Here is a 20,603-nt window from a genome sequence, read left to right as displayed (position 1 = left end):
GAATGGCTGGAGAGCTGCACGGAAGAGAAGGACCTGGGGGTGCTGGTTGACAGCCGACTGAACATGAGCCAGCAGTGTGCCCAGGTGGCCAAGAAGGCCAATGGCATCTTGGCTTGTATCAGAAATGGGGTCACCAGCAGGTCCAGGGAGGTGATTCTCCCTCTGTACTCAGCACTGGTGAGACCGCACCTTGAATACTGTGTTCAGTTCTGGACCCCTCACCACAAGAAGGATGTTGAGACTCTGGAGCGTGTCCAGAGAAGAGCAACAAAGCTGGTGAGGGGGCTGGAGAACAAGTCTTATGAGGAGCGGCTGAGAGAGCTGGGGTTGTTTAGCCTGGAGAAGAGGAGGCTGAGGGGAGACCTTATTACTCTCTACAACTACCTGAAAGGAGGTTGTGGAGAGGAGGGAGCTGGCCTCTTCTCCCAAGTGACAGAGGACAGGACAAGAGGGAATGGCCTGAAGCTCCGTCAGGGGAGGTTCAGGTTGGATATCAGAAAAAAAATTCTTCACAGTAAGAGTCATTGGCTACTGGAACAGGCTGCCCAGGGAGGTGGTCGTGTCACCTTCCCTGGAGGTGTTTAAGGAACGGGTGGATGAAGTGCTTAGGGACATGGTTTAGGGAGTGTTAGGAATGGTTGGACTCGATGATCCAATGGGTCCTTTCCAACCTTGTGATTCTGTGATTCTGTGATGCCCTACGGATTTTACTGGTTTGACTGCTAATTCTTTTCTGAAGGTTTAGTAGGATATACTGCTGGATAGCAAAGATGGAGAAGGAGAGAGACCAAGCAAAGCATTAATCAGACAGATTCTAGTTGTAGATCTGGAAACTTCTTTATTTGCACCTGAAATCTTTTCTTTAAATAGTAAACTATTAAATGAGTAGGAGAATTTCCACGGCTTTTGCCATTTGAGAATAAAGCTTTTGCTAGCATTGTAGTGAAATGGATAGAAGTGTTACTGGAGTCCAAAATGGATAGAAAGTGTAGGATGTTTTTGGAGACGAAAAGTAGTAAAAAGAGATTATTAAGTTCCTTCACCTAAGCTAGTGAATAAAAAGTCATACAATATTTGAAAAAATCTTGCTAAGGACAGAACACACAATGTTCCTTGAAAGAATGCAGAAATTCCAGGGAATGAAAATGTGAAAGACAGTACTAAATATTTAGTATTTCATTGATATATATATCCTGAAATTTAAGCTCTGAAAACAGTCTCCAGGTTCAGGGTTTGGTGATAGCCGTGGCAGAGGATGATTTTTCCAGCTGTAGGGAAAGTTGACTGTCATAGAATCATAGAATGATTTGGGTTGGAAGGGACCTTAAAGATCACCCAGTTCCAACCCCCCTGACATGGGCAGGGACAACTCCCAGTAGGTCTGGTTGCTCAAAGCCCCATCCAACCTGGCCTTGAACACCTCCAGGGAAGGGGCATCTACAACTTCCCTGGGCAACCTGTGCCAGTCCCTCACCACCCTCACAGTAAAAAATTTCTTCCTAACATCTAATCTAAATCTCCCCTCTTTCAGCTTCAAACCATTCCCCCTCATCCTGTCCCTGCACTCCCTGATCAAGAGCTCCTCTCCAGCTTTCCTGTAGGCCCCCTTTCAGTACTGGAAGGCTGCTCTAAGGTCTCCTTGGAACCTTCTCCAGGCTGAACAAGCCCAACTCTCTCAGCCTGTTCTCAGAAGGGAGGTGCTCCAGCCCTCTGATCATCTTTGTGGTCCTCCTCTGGACTTGCTTTAACAGATTCATGTCTTTCCTGTGTTGAGGACTCCAGAACTGAATGCAGGACTCCAGGTGAGGTCTCACAAGAGCAGGATAGAGGGGGAGAATTACCTCCCTTGCCCTGCTGGCCATGCTTCTTTTGGTGCAGCCCAGTGTACGGTTTGCTTTATGGGCTGCAAGTGCACGTTGCTGGTTCATGTTGAGTTTCTCATCCACTAGCACCCCCAAGTCCTTCTCTTCAGGACTGCTCTCAATCCATTCTCTGCCCAGCCTCTAATCGTGCTTGAGATTGCCCCGACACAGGTGCAGGACCTTGCACTTGGCCTTGTTGTACTTCATGAAGTTTGAACAAGCCCAACTCTTAAGCCTGTCAAGGTCCCTCTGGATGACATCCCTTCTCTCTAGCATGTCAACTGCACCACACAGCTTGGTGTCATTGGCAAACTTGCTGAGGGTGCCCTCAGTCCCACTGTCCGTGTTTGTGACAAAGATGTTAAACAACACTTGACCCAATACTGACCCCCGTGGAACGCCACTCGTCACCAGTCTCTGCTTGGACATTGAGCCATTGACCACAACTCCTTGAGTGCAACCACCCAGCCAATTTCTTATCCAGCGAGCGGTCCATCCATCAAATCCATATCTCTCGAATTTAGAGACAAGGATGTCATGTGGGACAGTGTCAAATGCTTTGCATCTTGAATTTGTCCTGCCAGTTTGCAGAGTGGTTCCACAAAGAATATTCGCTCAAATCAGTTTGCCACCAGTTTTGCAGAGTAAAATAAGTTTTTGATAGTGTAAAAGGGAGACGTTGTTTCTTAAATTATTTGTTCCAACAGAGGCTTTTGAAAGAAAGAAGATAAAGTGACTTAATTTGTTTCTAATTTTTGCTAATTCCATTCCTCAAAGGTGGAAACACTTTTGCAGCTTGATTCGATAGGTTAAGAATAATCCCTAATGAAATAAAGGCATGTCTGTCTTTATTAAATATAATTTAGCCTATACTTGCAGGAAGATACTAGTAAAGAATTAAAAATAATTCAACATGAAACTTAAAAGAATAGTTGATGTTATTTTAATAAAGTTAAAAAAGTGGTTTCAGACAACTGGAAGAGATCAGACTTTAAAAATTCCCAATTCTGAATACTTGTACCAGTGCAAACATTGCAATCTAAGTCTGGGATTGGAATAATTGAAAGAAAGGGGGAAGAGGAGAAAAGAATAGCTGTATACCAAGTATTTTGAGAAGATGATGGCCCTGGAATGAATGTTTGGAAAAGCTAGGGAAAGTGTGACTTTATTTTCTATGGAAAAAGGCCACACTCTTACCTGGAAATAAGGGGATCTTTAAGCTAGATGCTGGTGAATTGTGGTAACTTTTATTAGCTGTTAATGCATCCCATTCAGATCTCCAAGGCCAAAGGAGTAATTCTGATGTCTTCTGGCAGCAAAGGTTGGGTTTTCTTCTGCTTTCTGAACAAATTTTGTCATCTCTGTAGTGTCATGGTTTATAGAACAATTGAGGGTTTGGTAGAGATCTTATGTAATGCATTTTGTCATACAGAAGAATGAAATTTAGGCTCTTTTCTAGTATTTAGAATTCATCTCTTCTGCTTTCCTTCTGAATATTATCCTTTTGCCTTCTGTTGAGTCCGACATGTGGTGATGTCAGCACTGGGTACTGTGAACCCAGTATTTGTAATGCCCAGAATTAAGAAGGAATGAAGGCAGTGGCCTCCCCATCTATTTACTCAGCCTGGGGTGGGCCTTTGCACCATGATCCCTTGAGTGTCAGTTCCAGCGTTACTATGGACAAACTGAACTCAATTTTTTTTCTAGCCCAAGAACAGAAAGACCATCTGGCTAAAGAATTACATTAAATGTAGAATAAAGTTCTTGGTTCTGTACAGTTTGTCAGGAAATGAAAGCATCTTCAGAAAGCTAAATATTATTTTTTGAATACTTATGAATATTAGTTAAAGTAGAAGCAGGATTCTGTGCTGATTTTTTTCCCAAAATCAAATTGATTTGTAGCTCAACACTAAGTTTAGAGTGAGAATTTTTTTCAGTTATGATGAACAAATAGTGCAAGAAAGATATATTATGCGGGCACTTTTTTCCTTTGTGTCCTGGGAATCAATTACTTAGATATTTTTTTTTTCATTTGTACAAGAATTCAAAGGAAAAGGGAAATAATTTTAGATGTACACTTTCAATAAGAGTATGTATTTAACTGAAAAAATCACCTATTGGTGAGCAGTTCAAGCATGCGTGATACTGTAATAGAGTTTAATCATACAACACTTTTCTGTGATCTTGAGCTATATTTTTATATAGTGTATTCTTGGCATTTAGTAGGAATGCTAAAATGGATTTATGCATATCACTTTTTTCCAAGCAAAAAAAAATTATAGTCAAGACTGGGAGTATGTGTTAAGGAAACTCATTCTAGGAATGTTATTACTAGAATACTTTCTCAAAATTGAACATTACCGACAATCAAAATTAAAGTTGCATTTAAAAGAAATTCTTAAGTATTTTAAGGTATGGAAATGCACAGTGGAGCCATAAATCTGCTGCTTAGTGATCTGATAATAATGTAAAAAAAAGTACAAGAAGATATGGCTAAAGATTAATTTTAACTCCTTTTTAGACTTAAATATTTGGGGCTTATTTTTACTTCTTCCTCCTCATTACATCATTACTAAGCAGACATTATCTGTCTGGAAACTTTGGAGACACTATTGTTGTAGGGTTTTTTGATTGGTGTTCTTTTGGGGGGGGGAGGAGGAATTGTGGGGAGTTTGTTTGTTTGGGGTTTCTTTAACTTAACTAGATTATGTCCCCCATGTTGCCCCCTGCCATAAAGGAGATAGAGAGGTGAGAACTATTTGCCACAGAATAAGTTTTAGGGGGTTTAAAGCGGCATTATAAAATAGATTTATTTATATTTTTTCAGTCATTCTTTTAAACCAAAACCTACTGCATCTGTGGTTCAAAACATGTTTTAAATTTAGGGAGGCAAAACCAAATAAATAGGATTTTAAAGTGTTTTAAAAGTGCAGTCTTTGTTTTAAGCATAAAATGAAACATCTGTATAGTTCATACTCCTATGGGCACATTCTGTCAGTTTTCTGTACATGAATGTTAAGGGTTTGTAGTTTGACTAACTACTACCTAGCTGTGGTGAGAGGTGAGTGGGCAGTGGACATGCTGGGTGCTGCCTCCAACATGAAACCCCTCAACTTTCTTCCTCACTTGTCTCTGTGCTAGGCAAGGCAACCAGTGTACATTTAAACAAATTTTGCTAGAATTGAAAAGTCCCCTTCAGTTAATTGGGACAATGAAATGTCCTCTATACTGAAGTATGGAGGGCTCTGACTTTTTTTATTATTTTTTTTTTTTTTTAAGCACAGCATGGGACTTTCACTCTTGCTCTGGACTAATTTGCATGTGCTAATGTACTTGGAATGCAGCATTTCATACATACCAGGAGGTAGTAATGGCTGCATTCCTGGGGGATTATCATATCTCTTCTCTGCTGGAGAGAGGGGAAGAGAGGGAGAGAGGGAAGATTTCTGAAAATAGCTTTGCTTGTGTGAATATTGCAATAATTTAAATCGATGACAGTACTTCAAGGACTGATGACTCCAAACACTCTGGACTGGGGACTATCGTCAGCCTTCTATCTAAACTTTGGTTTAAAATATTTGCATTACTGATATGCTTTTACCCATGGCTGTGGATCACTTGTTGTGGCTTCCCAAGCTGCAGCGTGCACGTGAATTCTGACACTATTTTAGCTGCAAGATATTCAATTCTGTCATTAAAATCACCTAGTTAAAAGTCATATAGGTTTTTGTTTACCTGCAGCACTTCAAATTCCAGTGTTATGTGGTGGTTAGGAAATTCTTTATACCTGTATCAAAGAGAGGAAAAAAGATTCCTTTAAATTCTCCCTTATAAAGATGTTAGTTTCAAGCACATTGGTGCTTGTGGCTTGCCATCTAGCGCAACTGAATTTCCAAAGCATGACTGTGGGAATTTGCAGGCTCTGGGCATTTAGAGGTGGAACATTGGTGGTTCTTTGCATTTGAAAATATTTCAGTACCTTCTTTGATAACATTCTTTATAAGCATGGTTGAGGTGGAATAGAAAGGTTTTGTCCCTGTGTAGAAAGGAACCACTAAGGCGTTATGGGAGCAGGGAGAATATCTTGCATCGCTCAGCCTGAGATGATTGTTTTCTGTACTTGTTCTAAAAATGGGAGATAAATTTTCCGTGTTCCTCCGACTTGTGAAGTTTCCAAATATTTTACTTATTGGCACAATGAGTACTGTACACACCGGTCTAGGATGTGGAATATATGTTCTGTTATAAAATATTTCTATTTGCTAGCAGGTTTTTGCCGAAGGAACAGAGTAAGGAACTACTGTTGATAATTAGAATTGAATTAATACTGCTTTAGGGGACACTCTTTTTATGTCATGGTGTAAACGAACATCTTACATGGAATCAATCTTTTTTTAATATTTTCTAAGAGTTGTAGGTAGAAGATGTTAATATCTGTAAAGTTTATAATCTCTTTTGTATATAATCATTTCTGAAATGAGAGACTTTATTGATTAAAAAAGAAATGCATGTAAATTAATGCTACTGTCTTCTTTATAGGGATGATGATGTCACAGTTTAATATTTCTCAGAATTCCATGCGAGGTAGCCCTGCATCTTCCAATTACCAGCAAACCACTATCTCACATAGCCCTTCCAGGTAATGCTTTCTTTTAGATGAGGTGGGATGGGCAGTGAACTGCAAATTCTTCCTACAGTGGCAGTCAGTTCTTGTTGCACGTATGTGAATGGAAGATGACCAGTATCAAGACAAATTTTGCATTTGTCCGAGAGCAGAATGAGTTTCTTCAGCTGGCAAAGAAACATCTTTTTGTTATTGAGTTAATCTTTGTTATACTAAGGACTAGTCATGATTCTCTGCTCTCTCTCCCTCCCATAATTTTGGCAAACTTCCTTGCCTGCTTAAGGAGTCCCCCTGCCTCCTGTCACTCCTCCAGCTGTTCTTTGCCCATGGCAGAAGCTGAGACTGTTGGCAGGATGATAGGAGAGAAGAGGCTATATGTTCCAGCATGTATAACAGTACCAATATTGACAGGAGAGTGGGAAAGAATCACAGAATCATAGAATGATTTGGATTGGAATTACAATGTGCTAAGTTTTCTTGAAATCCTTTCAAAATCCTTGTGTTATATACTTTGCTATTTCTTTCTATGGAAGCTTACCTTCATAGAGTTGCTATCTAGAACTGATTGTTGTAAAAGCATATATTGTACTTTATGAAGTATTTTTTTGGTTTATTTTTATTTTGAAAAGCTCATATAAGAATGTAAGTTATAAAGTACATGTATTATTTTCACAAGCATATTTTATTTTTATGGCTTCCAATCTTTAGGATGAGGCTAAGATAAAGCTAGTGAAAATATAAGTTGTATTCAGTGGACTTTGGGTCAAGTCCTACCTAACTGCCTATCACATTCCTGTATCTTAGCAGTATAGTTCTGTTAGATGAAGTTCTTTGAAAACTTACTGGAAAAATTCTATTTATAGTTGAAGGCTCTTTGTTAATCCTAGCGAGCTAGTTGTTATATGAAAATTAAATCTTAGCTGTCACTTTCATTCAAACTGCTAGGACTAACTTTTGGAAGTTGCTTATCTTGTTTTAGTAAATCTGCAGATCTTATTTTAATAAATATTTATGTAATAAATATTTATGTAATTGTTTCCTTTCCCTAGGTGGAGGTGTTATGCTTTTTATTCTGTTCTTTAGTTTTACTAATGCAATACCCAAGCTGTGGCTCTTGAATAATAATTGAAGTCGGAAAGGTACTGATAGCTTAAAATACTGCTTTTGAAGGGATTTCTTGATTATGTTGGAATTTTGTCTCTTACAGAAGTTATAATGTTCCAAAGGTATAACATTCCAGGAAGAAATGATAACTTAGTCTAAATTTGCTTTTCCAAGTTTTAAAAACTTTTTAAATTTTATTTTTAGCCGGTTTGTGCCACCACAGACAAGCTCTGGTAACAGATTTTTGGCACAACAGAACAGTCCAGTGCCTAGTCCATATGCTCCTCAAAGTCCTGGAGGATACATGCCATATTCACATCCTCCAGGTTATACACCACATCCTCAGATGCAGCAAGGTAAGTCTGTGATGTTTGTTTTATTATCCTATCTCATGTAAGCTTTACCTTCATATGCATGTTTTATGACACTTCTTTGAAGAATTCACATGCTTAATGCAGATCTTTGATTTGATAGGGTATGTTTAAGCTTTGCTTTCTTGACTGTACAGAGTGGTAGTATATACTTTAATTTTTTTTAAGAAAAAAAGAAGAGAAATTAAAACACATGTTCATGTTACACTGCTCCTCCCCTGTATACCCCCATTTTGCATAGCTGTCACGTATATATGACAACAGAAAAAACAAAACAAACCAATAAATTTAATTTGATAGCTATGGCAATCATTTATCTGTAATAGCAAAACCCTAATTTTTGCCAGTGTAATGTAAGTTTTTCTGCCAGTTTATTTAGGCTTACTGACCCTTTGTAGTATAGACTTAGACTAATTTGGTTAGAATTATGCTCAAGGTATGCTGTAACTAGCAGAGACGGCCTTCAGAACGAATGGATTTCTTTGTTCTTCCCTGTTCTAAAAGGAGTGTTGAACAACATAAACACTGTTAAGTATCTAGGCTTTTTTTTTTTTAAGTAGAATTCTCATTGGATTCTTTTAAATCATCTATTCTTAAAGTTTAGCAATGTGCTTAGAATTTATATAGCTGTTCTGTATGTAATGTTGTATATCTCATGAATAACTTGGAAGTTACTAAAGATACTGAATAGAAATTATATAAAGGAAAATAAAGTTTTCTAAAGCCTATAAGAATATGATACTGACTGTAATGAGAACAGATATCAAGAGAAGCTTGGCTAAATCTCTACATGGAATTTAGGTTTTAAATCCACTTGAAAACTCAAATCTTGGATAGTCAACTCTAGTGAAGATTTTTGTGGTGAAAGGATTCAATCAAGAAATTCTTGCATCCAACTCATTCATATCCACTATTACACTATTATGATGTTTTCTATTTTCTGTGATTTTTTAAAATTTTTTTTACAGTTAATAACTGTGTGAATATATAAGTATAGTTATTTATATTTTTTTTTGTATTTCAGCTTCAGTATCTAGTCCCATTGTCACAGCTGGGATGAGGAATCTCCATGAAAATAAAGTTTCAAGTCAGTTGTCTGGAAATCCAGCTAATCATCATGCTGATAATTCTAGACATGGCTCAAATGAAGACTACCTACAGATGGTGCACAGGCTAAGTAGTGATGTATGTTACCTAGATCAGTTTATTATGATAAAGGAAATATTTACTATGATAAAACAAATATGTGTTTAGCTGCCTTAGAAGTCAGATATTTTACTACATTGTTGATGTATAAAACCACTGAAAATATATTTCAGTTTCAGATGTGTACACTCAACTGTGTAACTTAATTGTGTGATATTTAAATTTTTCTAGATCTCTCTTTCCTTTGGAACGGTTTGTAACATTGATCCTGATGAAATTCTGAAAAGTAAAAAAATCTTACTTGTCTGAGCTTATTTTAAAGAAATGGTAGAATGTCTCTGCAATTATTTGTAGCAATTTGTTGATGCAAACAACACTAGATTCTTAATAGTTGTATAGTTAACTTGTCTTTCTGAAGATCCCCATAACTGTCAATTAGAGTTGACATATTTGAATAACCTATTTGGTAATATAGTAGTGTTGTCAAAGACAGAAATTCCTTTGGACACTTTTTCTTACTAGTCTTTTATGCACTTTTATGGCCTGGTTTCTTTATAAGAAGTTTTCCCTTAGTGACTTTAGTTCATGTGGGAGAAATTCTTTCTGAACTCTTGAATCTAAAGGGGAAAAAACCCAGCAACATTCTCCCACAGTGTTTTGAACTTCCTAATTTTCTTCTTAATGAGCATATAATCCTGGTGATGAAGCATGTTGGGATTCTTCTTTACAAGTTTGGCACACAGTCTCTTAACAGCTCCCAAGGGGAGAGTGCTTAAGTTTCATTTTCGGTTTTTGACTTTAGCTGTTTGAACAGTGTCATCATAGTGATGCCTACAATACTAGGCATAATAGTAGTTACAAAACTTCATCAAAACCTGGTAGCAAGCAGGCCTTCCCCCCCTTTTTCCTTTTTTTCCTTTTTCCCTTTTTTCCTTCTTTCTAATTTTCCCCCCTTTTTGCCCTGTCCCCTTTCCCTTCCCCTTTCCCCCTGCAATGGGAGTGCTAGAGATTTTGTTCAGTCCTGATGTGTGTATGCTGGAGGGTGTAAATACAAAGTGCTAGTTTGCTTAACCGTAACAGTAAGTTGGCATTCTAATAAACTTTAAAGGTAGGTTAAATGAAAAAATGGTGCATTTGTTTTAAAAGAATCTACTTTTTATGCTCAGTTTCTTTCAGATGGCATTGTATAGAGTTCATCTTTCTGCTTTACAGCTCTTTACAAAAAACTTGTAAACAGAATCTTAAATGTGAACCAAAAGTGCTTATTTAGCTAGAAGGCATATATATAGTTTTATTTTTGTGTGCATGTTCTGGTTCTGGATTCTTCTTAAGGCTGATTGTGCTCTGGAATATTGTCTTATATAGTAGTCTAATAGCAGTCTAAATTACAAAGATTTTTATACAATAAATATTTTTCTAATATTGTATGCTTTTTCATCCAATCCATTTTATCAGTATATGTACTAATTTCAGTCTTTATTTTATCAAGCATTCAATGTTGATAATGTTAATTTTTTATCATTGTCACTTTAGGATGGTGATCCTTCAATAAGGAATGCTGCATCTTTTTCCTTGAGGTCACCACAGTCAGTCTGCTCTCCAGGTGGAAGTGATGGAACCCTTAAAGGTAGTCTAGCAGTCATATATATATCAATGTACTTTTTTTCCCAACTTTAAAGAACAGAGATCTTAAAGAAGTATTTAGTTAGTTCTCCTGACTTCTGTTTTCAAATAATACTAAAGAGCATGTCATTCAGTTTTGGATACAAAATTATTTTGAACCCTGATCCAGAAGAAATTTCTGAAGGTCCAAAAATTGACTAATCACACTGCAAAACAAAGCTCAAATTCATGGAGGACAGAAGAATTTTAAATCCTTTCCAATATGAAGATTAAAGAACAGTTTCAGTTTCTCTACATTAGAAATGGTTTAAAGGCAACATTACGAGTATTGAACTCTTAATCAGATCAAAAGTGTTTTAACATTCAACACTTATCTTGATTGCAGTCATCAAATTTTAAGAATGTGAAATTAGAAGTAGTTCAGTGAACACAATATATATAGCATAAATGAAGCCTGAAAACCTTAGCTGTGGAGAAGGAATAGGGTGAACTGTCAGTCAGCTGAGGAAATAATTCTTTTTGCTAAAATCTGGAATGCATACTACTGTTTTTAATATTATCCCTAAGAAGCAATGACTGAAATACATAAGACTTAGCAAGGTAGAAGTTTCGGCATATTCTTGGTAATATAGGTTTTCAGTGCTTATGTATTGACATGTCAGTAGTAAAAATATGCAACAGTGCTTTCTTCTCTTAAGCCCTGAAACAAAATTAAATTGGAATGGTCAGATTAGATGGAGTGGGAGAAGAGGAGACAAGGGAGATTCCAGAGAAGGTGAGGGTATTGGGCCTATGCAGCTTCTTGTTGAAGTCTTTTGGGAAGGGGTGACAGGAGAGGGAACAGACGGGTTGACACACAATGGATGGACATGACCTTAGAACAGTCTTCTCATACCTATGAGGAAATAGTCAGGAAAACTCGAGTCAGGTGGAGGAAGGATGAGAGACAATGTACTTAAACTGAAATGGGAGTTTCTGACTAGGTATAAGGAAAAACTTTTTCACTATCATGACAGTCAAACATTGGAAAAGTGCAGAGAATCTGTGCAATTTCCATATCTGGAGGTTTTCAAGGCCAGGCTGGATAAAGACCTGCAGAACATGGCCTTGCTTACCCTGCTTTGAGCACGAGGATCGACTAAAGACCTCCTGAGGTCCCTTCTTAACTGAATTATCCTGTGATCCTGTGACTGCTAAATGTTCTCTGTGGTTCATCTTCTGTAGGCATATACTGTGTCAAACAGTGATAGAAGAAATGTGGCTCAAATGCAAGTGAGAATTACTTGTATAGCATGCCAGCAGCATCAGTATTTTAGGAGGCTTTGTGTTAAAGGACTTGTATAAATGGCAAAGACTAAATGTGGTTGTTTTTCTTTAACTCGTTATACAAAAATCTATGCTTGTTGAGTTTATCAGTTTAATAATATTGAGAATCTAAGCTACTTCCACTCAAATATATGATTACCACTTAGAAGAATATTTGAATTATTTATTTTTGTTAAAATTGCTGCTGTTTCAGTTGGTTGTCTTGGAACACATTTTGAAGGGATACCTTTTCAGTTTATTTCTGAAAACAGTCTGATTGTACAATACAGATTGTAATGTTTCAGCATTAGAGGGGCTGAAAAAATGCAAGAGGAGCTTTTTGATTTATTTACCTGTATGTTAACTTTACTTTTCTCATTGATAAAGCACACAACTGAAATACCTTTACTAATGGTGCTACCATTTTGCCTTCTTAAAGAGATTAATGAACCCTGATCGAGAGAACCAGCCCTTGATGGCTGCAAGAATCTTGCCAGACACTTACTTCCTCTAATCTTGCGTTTTAGGAATGTATTAGAGGTGTGGATAATTACAGTGTTACTTTGAATATGTGATCCTTGACAGTGAGTTTTTGGCCTATGATTTGGAGTGAAAGCTATTGGTTATGCTGATAAATTTTCCAATGATGGACAAACAGCAAGTATCTGTGCTGAATTTTTTGTTGCTATTCTTATTAGTCCTTGAAAGTTTTGTTGACAAGTTGCAAACTTTGCTAATTTTCTTAATAAAAATATTTAATTGTTTGCTTGGGAGGACAAAAAGAATGACACTTAAACATCATCAGTCCAGAGAAAGATCACAGGAATGATGTTAAAATATCTAAGCTTTCTTATATAACATAGAAATGTGAGGCAATTACTGAAAGTATGGGTACAGACTGCATTTCTGTACTTCTGACATGGAAGTAGCGAGGACTTCTGGAGACTTGGAGATTGTACAGCCTTGAATTTTTTAAGACTAAACAATAGTTGTCTGTTCCATAGAATCTGAATGAGAAAGAAGTTTTGAAATATTTGAGAGCCGACAGAAGTTATATTTGTTCTTTTGGTTGGTTATTCATTTATTCAGTGGAGTAAAATTTCTCTGTTACAGAATTTTTTCCCTCACTTCTGCTCCAGTAAAGGTACCAGAACAGCTGAAGTTTTATTCAGAAGTTCTAGGCTGGTCTTTATCCTTTCTTTTTTATGTAAATTTTATATTTTTAGCTATGCAAACAGAATAGTGGCTCTGCTTTCATGCTATCATTTGTTACCCCATCTTCTTTCATGGAAAATTCATTTCTATGAAATCAGTTATGAAGAATTAACATGAAGTGTTTTCCTTCTGTTGAACTCATAAAATATTCTGTGATATCCATTACCCAAGATCAATTGCTCATCAAAATTCTTTATCCATTTGTTCTACTTTCCCACTGCTCTGGAATGTCAAAAAAAGATATTTTTTTTTTTCCAAGACAACTTTTAAAGATCTGTATAAAGGAAAGCCTTCCACTGTGTTTTCAGTCCATTGATTTCCAAAGAGAAGAGTTTACAGTATTTACAGTACTGTTTCCATACAGTTTCTTAAACTCCTGGGAAAACATCTGTAAGAAATAGCAACAACCCTTATGAAACTAGATAACTTTGCACTCTTTTCCAGAAATAAATTGCATTCCCTCCACAAATTATTAATGAGTACTTGATTATTTTATGAATAATTTGGAAAGATTCCTTTTATTTTCTTAGTGATTTATAGGACTTCTCCAGAGAGATTCCTCTACACTTTGTCTTTGAATGTATAATGGGTGGAAAGAAGAATTAGGAATCTTCTCGAATCTGTAGTACAGTGCTCTCAAAGGTACTTCTTAAGAAAAAATATTATCTCACCCTCTCTCCTTCAAAAGAAAGGTGGAAGAAATTTATTCAAAGATATTTTCTGACAGGACCAAATTATATATTCATTCTTGTTTCTTTCTTCAAGCCTTAACTTTTTACGCAAGGGTGCTTCTGAATACAGGAGTTCTAAGCTACAGCAGCCAGAGCTGAGGATTTTCATGAGGCATTTGAAACTCTGGAGAAAGTGGTAGGACTCTTCCCTGAAAATTATTGAAAGAGAATGTGGAAAGTGAATACTATCTGTCCTCCCAAATGTATGTTGTTGTTTGTCTGTCTCATATGCTATCCTTTTAAGTTTGAATTGTAAACTGAGTTATGCTCTTTAAAAATGAATGTCAGTATAGTCTGTTAATAAAAATAAGTAATACTTTCTTTATATCTAGTCTTTCCAGAGGAAGATCCTGTGATTTTAGAAAATACAGCAGAAAAGGGCTTGAGGGATTCCCATCTTCTTACCCTCATGGTGGGTGAGCTGTACCAGTATCACTCCCAATACCTTCCATCTTTTTTTTTTCTCTTTTGTTAAAATGTCAGTAATGGAGTTTCCTTACTTTTGCCATGCAACTTGTTCAAATTCTTAGTGCTAGAAAGCTTTTCTCCTAATGCTTTGTCTGAATCATTTTTGTTGCAGTTAGGCATGACACTTGACTTCTTTCCAGCAGGCAAGGAAAAACAATTCAGACCTATTTTTTTAATAGCAATCATTTACATAACAAAGAATGTTATTGTGTCTTGCACTAATCTTCTACAGACAAAACAGAGTGGTTTCTATCATCCTTACATAAGTAATATTTTCTGAGCTTTGTCTTTGATATTTTTATCTGAATACTAATTGGTCTGCATTTGTCTTGATGTTGTACTGCCTTATGTCATAGATAAAACTATTTGAAGACTTAGATGGATGAGTAGTCAAAAAAGTACTGTAGATGACCTTGTATGATACTACTGTTATATATGAATATAGCTGCTTTTTGGTGATAACTTAGATTTGTATTGAAAGGTGTTATAAACATATTGCTGTCTTTCTGTAGAACTTATCTATCTTCTCATGTTGTTACAATTAGTCTGTCTCAGATGAATAAAAAAATGTGCTGCTTCTTAGTGAATTTCTTTTGTTTCAAAATTTATTCCAGTTAGTCAAGAAAACTGTAAATTGATTCTTTTTTTAAAATCAGTTGTGGGCCTCTCTCTCAAACACTTGACACCAAAAGCACATCATTATGATCATTAGATTAATAAAATACTCTCTGTAATACTCTTATGTTACACGAGAAGTTATTAACTACAAATATTTTGTATTACTATACCTAAGACAGTGCTCTGGAAAACATTTGTTCAACTACACTCTGTTCGTCCATTTTTACCACAAACAACTGATACTCTGAACACAGTTTTGCAATAGGGTATACTGCAACCTTGCAGTATTTTTGTCTGGAACATACTTCCTTAGCTTGTTAGTGAAATTGTTATGAGAAGCTATATAGAAAGTCATGCTGAAGTCCAGGAATGACACTCAATTCTCCTTAATCCACAAGACCTATTGCTTTATGGAATAAAAATATTTTTATTTGATGATACTTATTCTTAACAAATTCACTTTGAAATGCTACCTCTTTGTTATTATCTCAATCCTTATAGAAAAATGAGTCTTATATTATGTACCTAAATCATACAGACTGTATATAATACTCTGAGCATTCCTTTACAATCCTTTTGAAGGGACTGTATTTAAAAAGGTGTAGCACTTGAATGTTCCTGATATTTCTCTTGTGATATTAGCCATCAGTATTCATTTATTCACTAGTAGGATTTTTTCTGTCTTTTATGCATAGGGAACAATACTTCTGGCAAAAGAGCATGTAGGATGAGTGAAAGACTCACTTTCAACACCTTCAGACCTTTACCTGCAAGGGAATTAAAGGAATATAGAGATATTATTTCAAATGACCCTTTTGAAGTTGTTGTTGTGCAAGTGAAAAGCTAATAATTCTTTAAAATTCTTCAAAATACGTGAATCTTAAGTTCCTGGTAGCCTTAATAGATGGTTATTGTTATAGTTGTGATCCATGTGGATCACAACAAAGAATGTGACCAGTGGTGGGACTTTGCTCCATCAGCTTTAAAGGGTGAGCGGTCTTTGCTCTGAAGAGGCTCAGATATTATCAGAGAAAGTATCATGAATGTTTAAATAAGAATGGAATGGAATGGAATGGAATGGAATGGAATAGAATAGAATAGAATAGAATAGAATAGAATAGAATAGAATAGAATAATTTCAGTTGTAAGGGACCTACAACAATCATCTAGTCCAACTTCCCGATCGCTTCAGGGCTGACCAAAAGTTAAAGCATGTTATTAAGGGCATCGTCCAAATGCCTCTAGTCTTTTCACCAGTTTTGTTGTCCTCTTGTAGATGCATTCAAGGACCTTCACATCCTTCTTAAACTGCGTGGCCCAGAACTGTATACAGTAAACAAGATGAGGCTGCACCAACTCTGAATATGGTGGGATAATCTCTTTTGACCGGCTGTTTATGTTGTGGTTGATGCACCTCAGGATGTGGTTTGCCCTCTTGGCTGCCAGGGCACTGCTGACTCTTATTGAGCTGCTGTTGACCAGCTCCCCCAGATCCCTTTCTGCAGGGCTGCTCTCCAGCCACTCCTCTCCCAATGGATACTTGTGCCCAGTGTTACTCGATCCCAGGTGTAGAATCTGACATTCGGTCTTGTAAAATTTCATGCCATTAATTGATTGCCCAATCCTCCAATCTGTCCAGATCCCTACAAGGCCTCTTGTCCCTCAAGAGAATCAACAGCACCTCCCAGTTTGGTATCACCAGCAAACTTGCTAAGGGTGCTTTCAACTCCTGCATCCCAGATCATTGACAAAAATATTGAACAGAATTGGCCCTAGGGCTGAACCCTGAGGAATATTGCTGGTGTGACTGGTCATCAGCCAGACAACATCCGATTCTCTATAACCCTTTGAGCCCTGCCCTTCAGCCAGTTCTTCTACCAGCACACCATGTACCTGCTCATCTCACAGTTGGACAACTTGCCCAGAAGGATTCTGACAAGCATCAAAGAGACAGCATCAAAAGCCTTACTAAAGTCCAGAAAAGCTACATCCACCGCCTTCCCTTCATCCACTAGATGGGTGACCTTATAGGAGATCAAATTATTCAAACAGGACTTTCTCTTTGTGAACCCATGTTGACTGTGCCTGATGATTGCATTGTTCTTTAAATGCCTTTCAATAGCACCCAGTATGATGATCTCCATAATTTTTCCAGGTACTGAGGTTACACTAACAGGTCTCTAGTTTCCTGGGTCTTCCCTCATGCCCTTCTTGTAAATTGAAATAACATTGGCTGACTTCCAGTCAGCAGGGACCTCCCCAGGCTCCCAAGACCTTTGGTGGATGATTGAGACAGGTCCTGCTGTAACATCTGCCAGCTCCTTCAGTACTCTGGGATGAATCCCATCATGCTTCACGGACTTGTGAACATTCCGCTGATGCAGGTGCTCCCTCTACAATTCCAGTGTCCACAAATGGAAAGTCACTGCTCCTGCAGTCGTGGTCCTCTGACTCACGGGACCGGACAGCCTGAGGTCTATCAGTATTATTAAAGACTGAGGGGGGAAAAAAGCATTGAATGCCTCTGCTACTTCTTCATCCCTATTTGTCAGGTGACCATCTTCAACAAGTATTGGTCCAATATTTTCCTTAGACCTCCTCTTGCTATTAACATACTTAAAAAAGCCTTTCTTGTTGTCTGACACAACACTGTCCAGTTTCAGATCTAGTTCAGCTTTGGCCTTTTGTGTCTTCTCTCTGCATATGTGAACCACGGCTCTGTGATCTCCCTGCAAAGCCTGACCTTGCTTCCAGAGATCATACAATTTCTTTTTCCTCTTGAGCTCCACGAGGAGTTCCCTGCTCAGCAAAGCTGGTCTTCTGCCCTGCTTGCTTGACTTTTGACACAATGGGATCGCCTGCTCCTGTGCTTCTAAAAGGTGGTTCTTAAAAACTGACCAATGCTCATGGACCCCTAAGCCCTCAAAAGCAGATTTCGAGGACACACTGCTAAGTAGCTCCCTGAAGAGCTTAACATATGCTCTCTTGAAGTCCAGGGTAGCAACTCTGCTGTCCTTTTTTCTCATTACCCTGAAAATGTTAAACTTGGCTGTTTCATGATCACTGTGGCCAAGACAGCCACCTACCATCACACGTCCCTCGAGTCTTTTTCTATTCGCAAACAGCAAGTCTAGGAGAGCATCTTTCCTAGTTGGCTCCCTGGGTACTTCTGACAAGAAGTCATCTTCTACAGACTTCAACAGTTTCCCAGACTTGCTCTTCAGAGCAGTATGACATTCCCAGTTGATCTCTGGGAAGTTGAAATCTCCCATAAGGATAAAGACTACCAATCCAGAGATGTCTCCTAGTTGCCTATAGAATAACTCATCATTGCTATCATCCTGGCTGGGGAATTGATAGTAGACACCCACAATGACATCTGCTTTGTTTTCCACCCCCCCTAATCCTCACCCAGAGGCTCTCAACCACATCATCCCTAACTGTGAGGGGTGTACAGTCACACCTCTCCCTTGCATACAGTGCCACTCCTCCACCTCGCCTGCCCTGTGTGTCTCTCCTGAACAGCTTGCAGCCCTCCATCCCAGCACTCCAGTCGTGGGACTCATTCCACCAAGTCTTGCAAATACCAACGATATCATAGCTCTGGGAATGGACCGAGGCTTCCAGTTCATCCTGTTTGTTTCTCATACTGTGTGTGTTGGTGTACAAGCATTTCAGATGTGCTCCTAAGCCCTCAGCACTCCTAGGAGCAGTGTGAATGTTTCCATTAGCATTGCCACCCTCAGGCGATGCCATGCCAACCCCTGGCTTACCTTCATCTCTCCTGTTGGTATTCCCTTCCCATCGGGACAGATCAATCCTGTCAGGCCCCAGCATATCTTGTACCTTGAAGACTCTTCCATGGTTTAAAACCCCAAAAAGTTTTGTTGGAGGCATCAGTCCTGGAGCCAGGTTCCTCTTCTCCTATCTCATCATGCACTTCGTCTACTGTACTCAGGGCCTCGTACCTATTCTGTAAAGGTAGCTGAGAAGGTAAGGAGGGGTTTCTCTTGCAGCTCTGTGCAAAGTACTGTGGAATGATTAGTAAGTGTGTAGACAGAAACTGTAAGATTTAGATGTCAGTGATGTATGCAGTCTCCTGAATAGAAGATTATTTATTTGCTACCCAAGTTACTGGTGTACACTGAGCAAGTGAAGCTATTCCATGGTAAATGAACAAGAAGTGTTTCTGAAACTTTGCGGTTTTGAGGAGGCCAAGTTACTCTCAATGCAATGCATTTTATAGTTGCCTGAATTATAAAGGAGATGATAAGAAATCAGTCAAGAGTCACAGAAAAAAGTTTTTTACAAATTTCTGCAGCAGTTAATATACTCCATGTTAATATACTTCTATACTCCATGCCATCTACCAATAGGAATCAGTAGGAAAAATAATTAGTACAGAGAACCAGTCCCAGGATTATTACCTATGGAGGTATTGTTGACAGGTGTGTGTGTTTTCTGTAGAGACCTTATTTCCTATGGTGTTGCCTACTTCACAGCTACCTTTGGCATTATCTGGATGACCATCAGTATTTGCTGTTCAGTAATGATACAATGACCTTCCCAAATCAGCGGAGAATCTCTTTTTATCTCATAAGTTTTACATAGTCCTATAATACAAAAAGGATACAGTTCTTTTACTGATACTATAAAACAGCTACAGGAAGTCAGTTATTTTTTCCCTGAATTACTGCACAGCCGTAGATTAAGACTCAAAATCTGCATATGCATTTCTCTGTTCTCAAAGATAATTTCCAAAGATCATTGCATGGTTTACTACATTGACAGCATTTTGTTGGACAGGCCTTCACAACCTTGGAAGCTCGACTAGTTCAGCAAACAAGATCATAAATGCCAGTCTGTGTATTATTTTAATAGAAGCATTTCTTCTGTTATCAGCAGGTCTTGCAAGAGCTTTGTTCTCAGACATATAATGACTCAAGCTTTCTCACATACAAAGTATTCCAGACTGACTTCAACAGTAATAGGCAGAACTCTCTTTGTATAATGGATGATGCTTTGTCTGAAGTTTAAGCATCCAACAGAATGTGGTATATGTTCAATATGTGATATCTGTTAAAAACTCTTAATGTCTATGGTAGAATGAAACTGTTACAGAATGCTTCATCTTTTTCAATTTCTTTCCATCTCAGTACATAGGTATTGTAGCTTTTAAGTTCCTTTGTTGCCAGAGGCTTAGCCATCATTTGACATCTTGGAAATATGTGAAGTTATTGACAGAACATTTACTCTTAAAACGCTTCTTATAGGCCTTAGTATCAACATCTTTCAGGAGTTTCCTTCAGGAGGAAGATATTTTCAAATAGCTATTTGTAGTGCTGCCTAGGAGAGGGAAAACTTTACTTTTTTTTTTTTTCTTTTTTTTAATTTACTGGATTTTAAGTATGTTCAGTGGAATGCACTGAAATACTTCTGACTTCCTCACGTAAACCTAAAGATAAAAAGAACCACCTTATCTGTTGCTGCAGTGTTATTTTTCATCATGGAAATACCAAATGAATGCAAATCAGAA

General features: G+C 37.8%; 1 protein-coding gene across 1 annotated transcript in view; it reads left to right on the top strand.

Annotated features, from left to right (window-relative positions):
- LOC128850260 (nipped-B-like protein) overlaps positions 1–20,603 on the top strand; it is a 99,977-nt gene that overhangs the window by 5,222 nt on the left and 74,152 nt on the right. The window contains exons 4-7 of the mRNA XM_054053266.1: positions 6,402–6,501; positions 7,795–7,946; positions 8,986–9,146; positions 10,641–10,734. Of these exons, the coding sequence (XP_053909241.1) occupies positions 6,402–6,501; positions 7,795–7,946; positions 8,986–9,146; positions 10,641–10,734 (507 nt within the window). The remainder of the gene's footprint in view (positions 1–6,401; positions 6,502–7,794; positions 7,947–8,985; positions 9,147–10,640; positions 10,735–20,603) is intronic.

The sequence above is a fragment of the Cuculus canorus genome, chromosome W, assembly GCF_017976375.1.
Source record: "Cuculus canorus isolate bCucCan1 chromosome W, bCucCan1.pri, whole genome shotgun sequence".
Taxonomy (NCBI): Eukaryota; Metazoa; Chordata; class Aves; order Cuculiformes; family Cuculidae; genus Cuculus; species Cuculus canorus.
The sequence above is the reverse complement of the archived record's forward strand: the minus strand, read 5'-3'. Positions and strand labels throughout refer to the sequence as shown.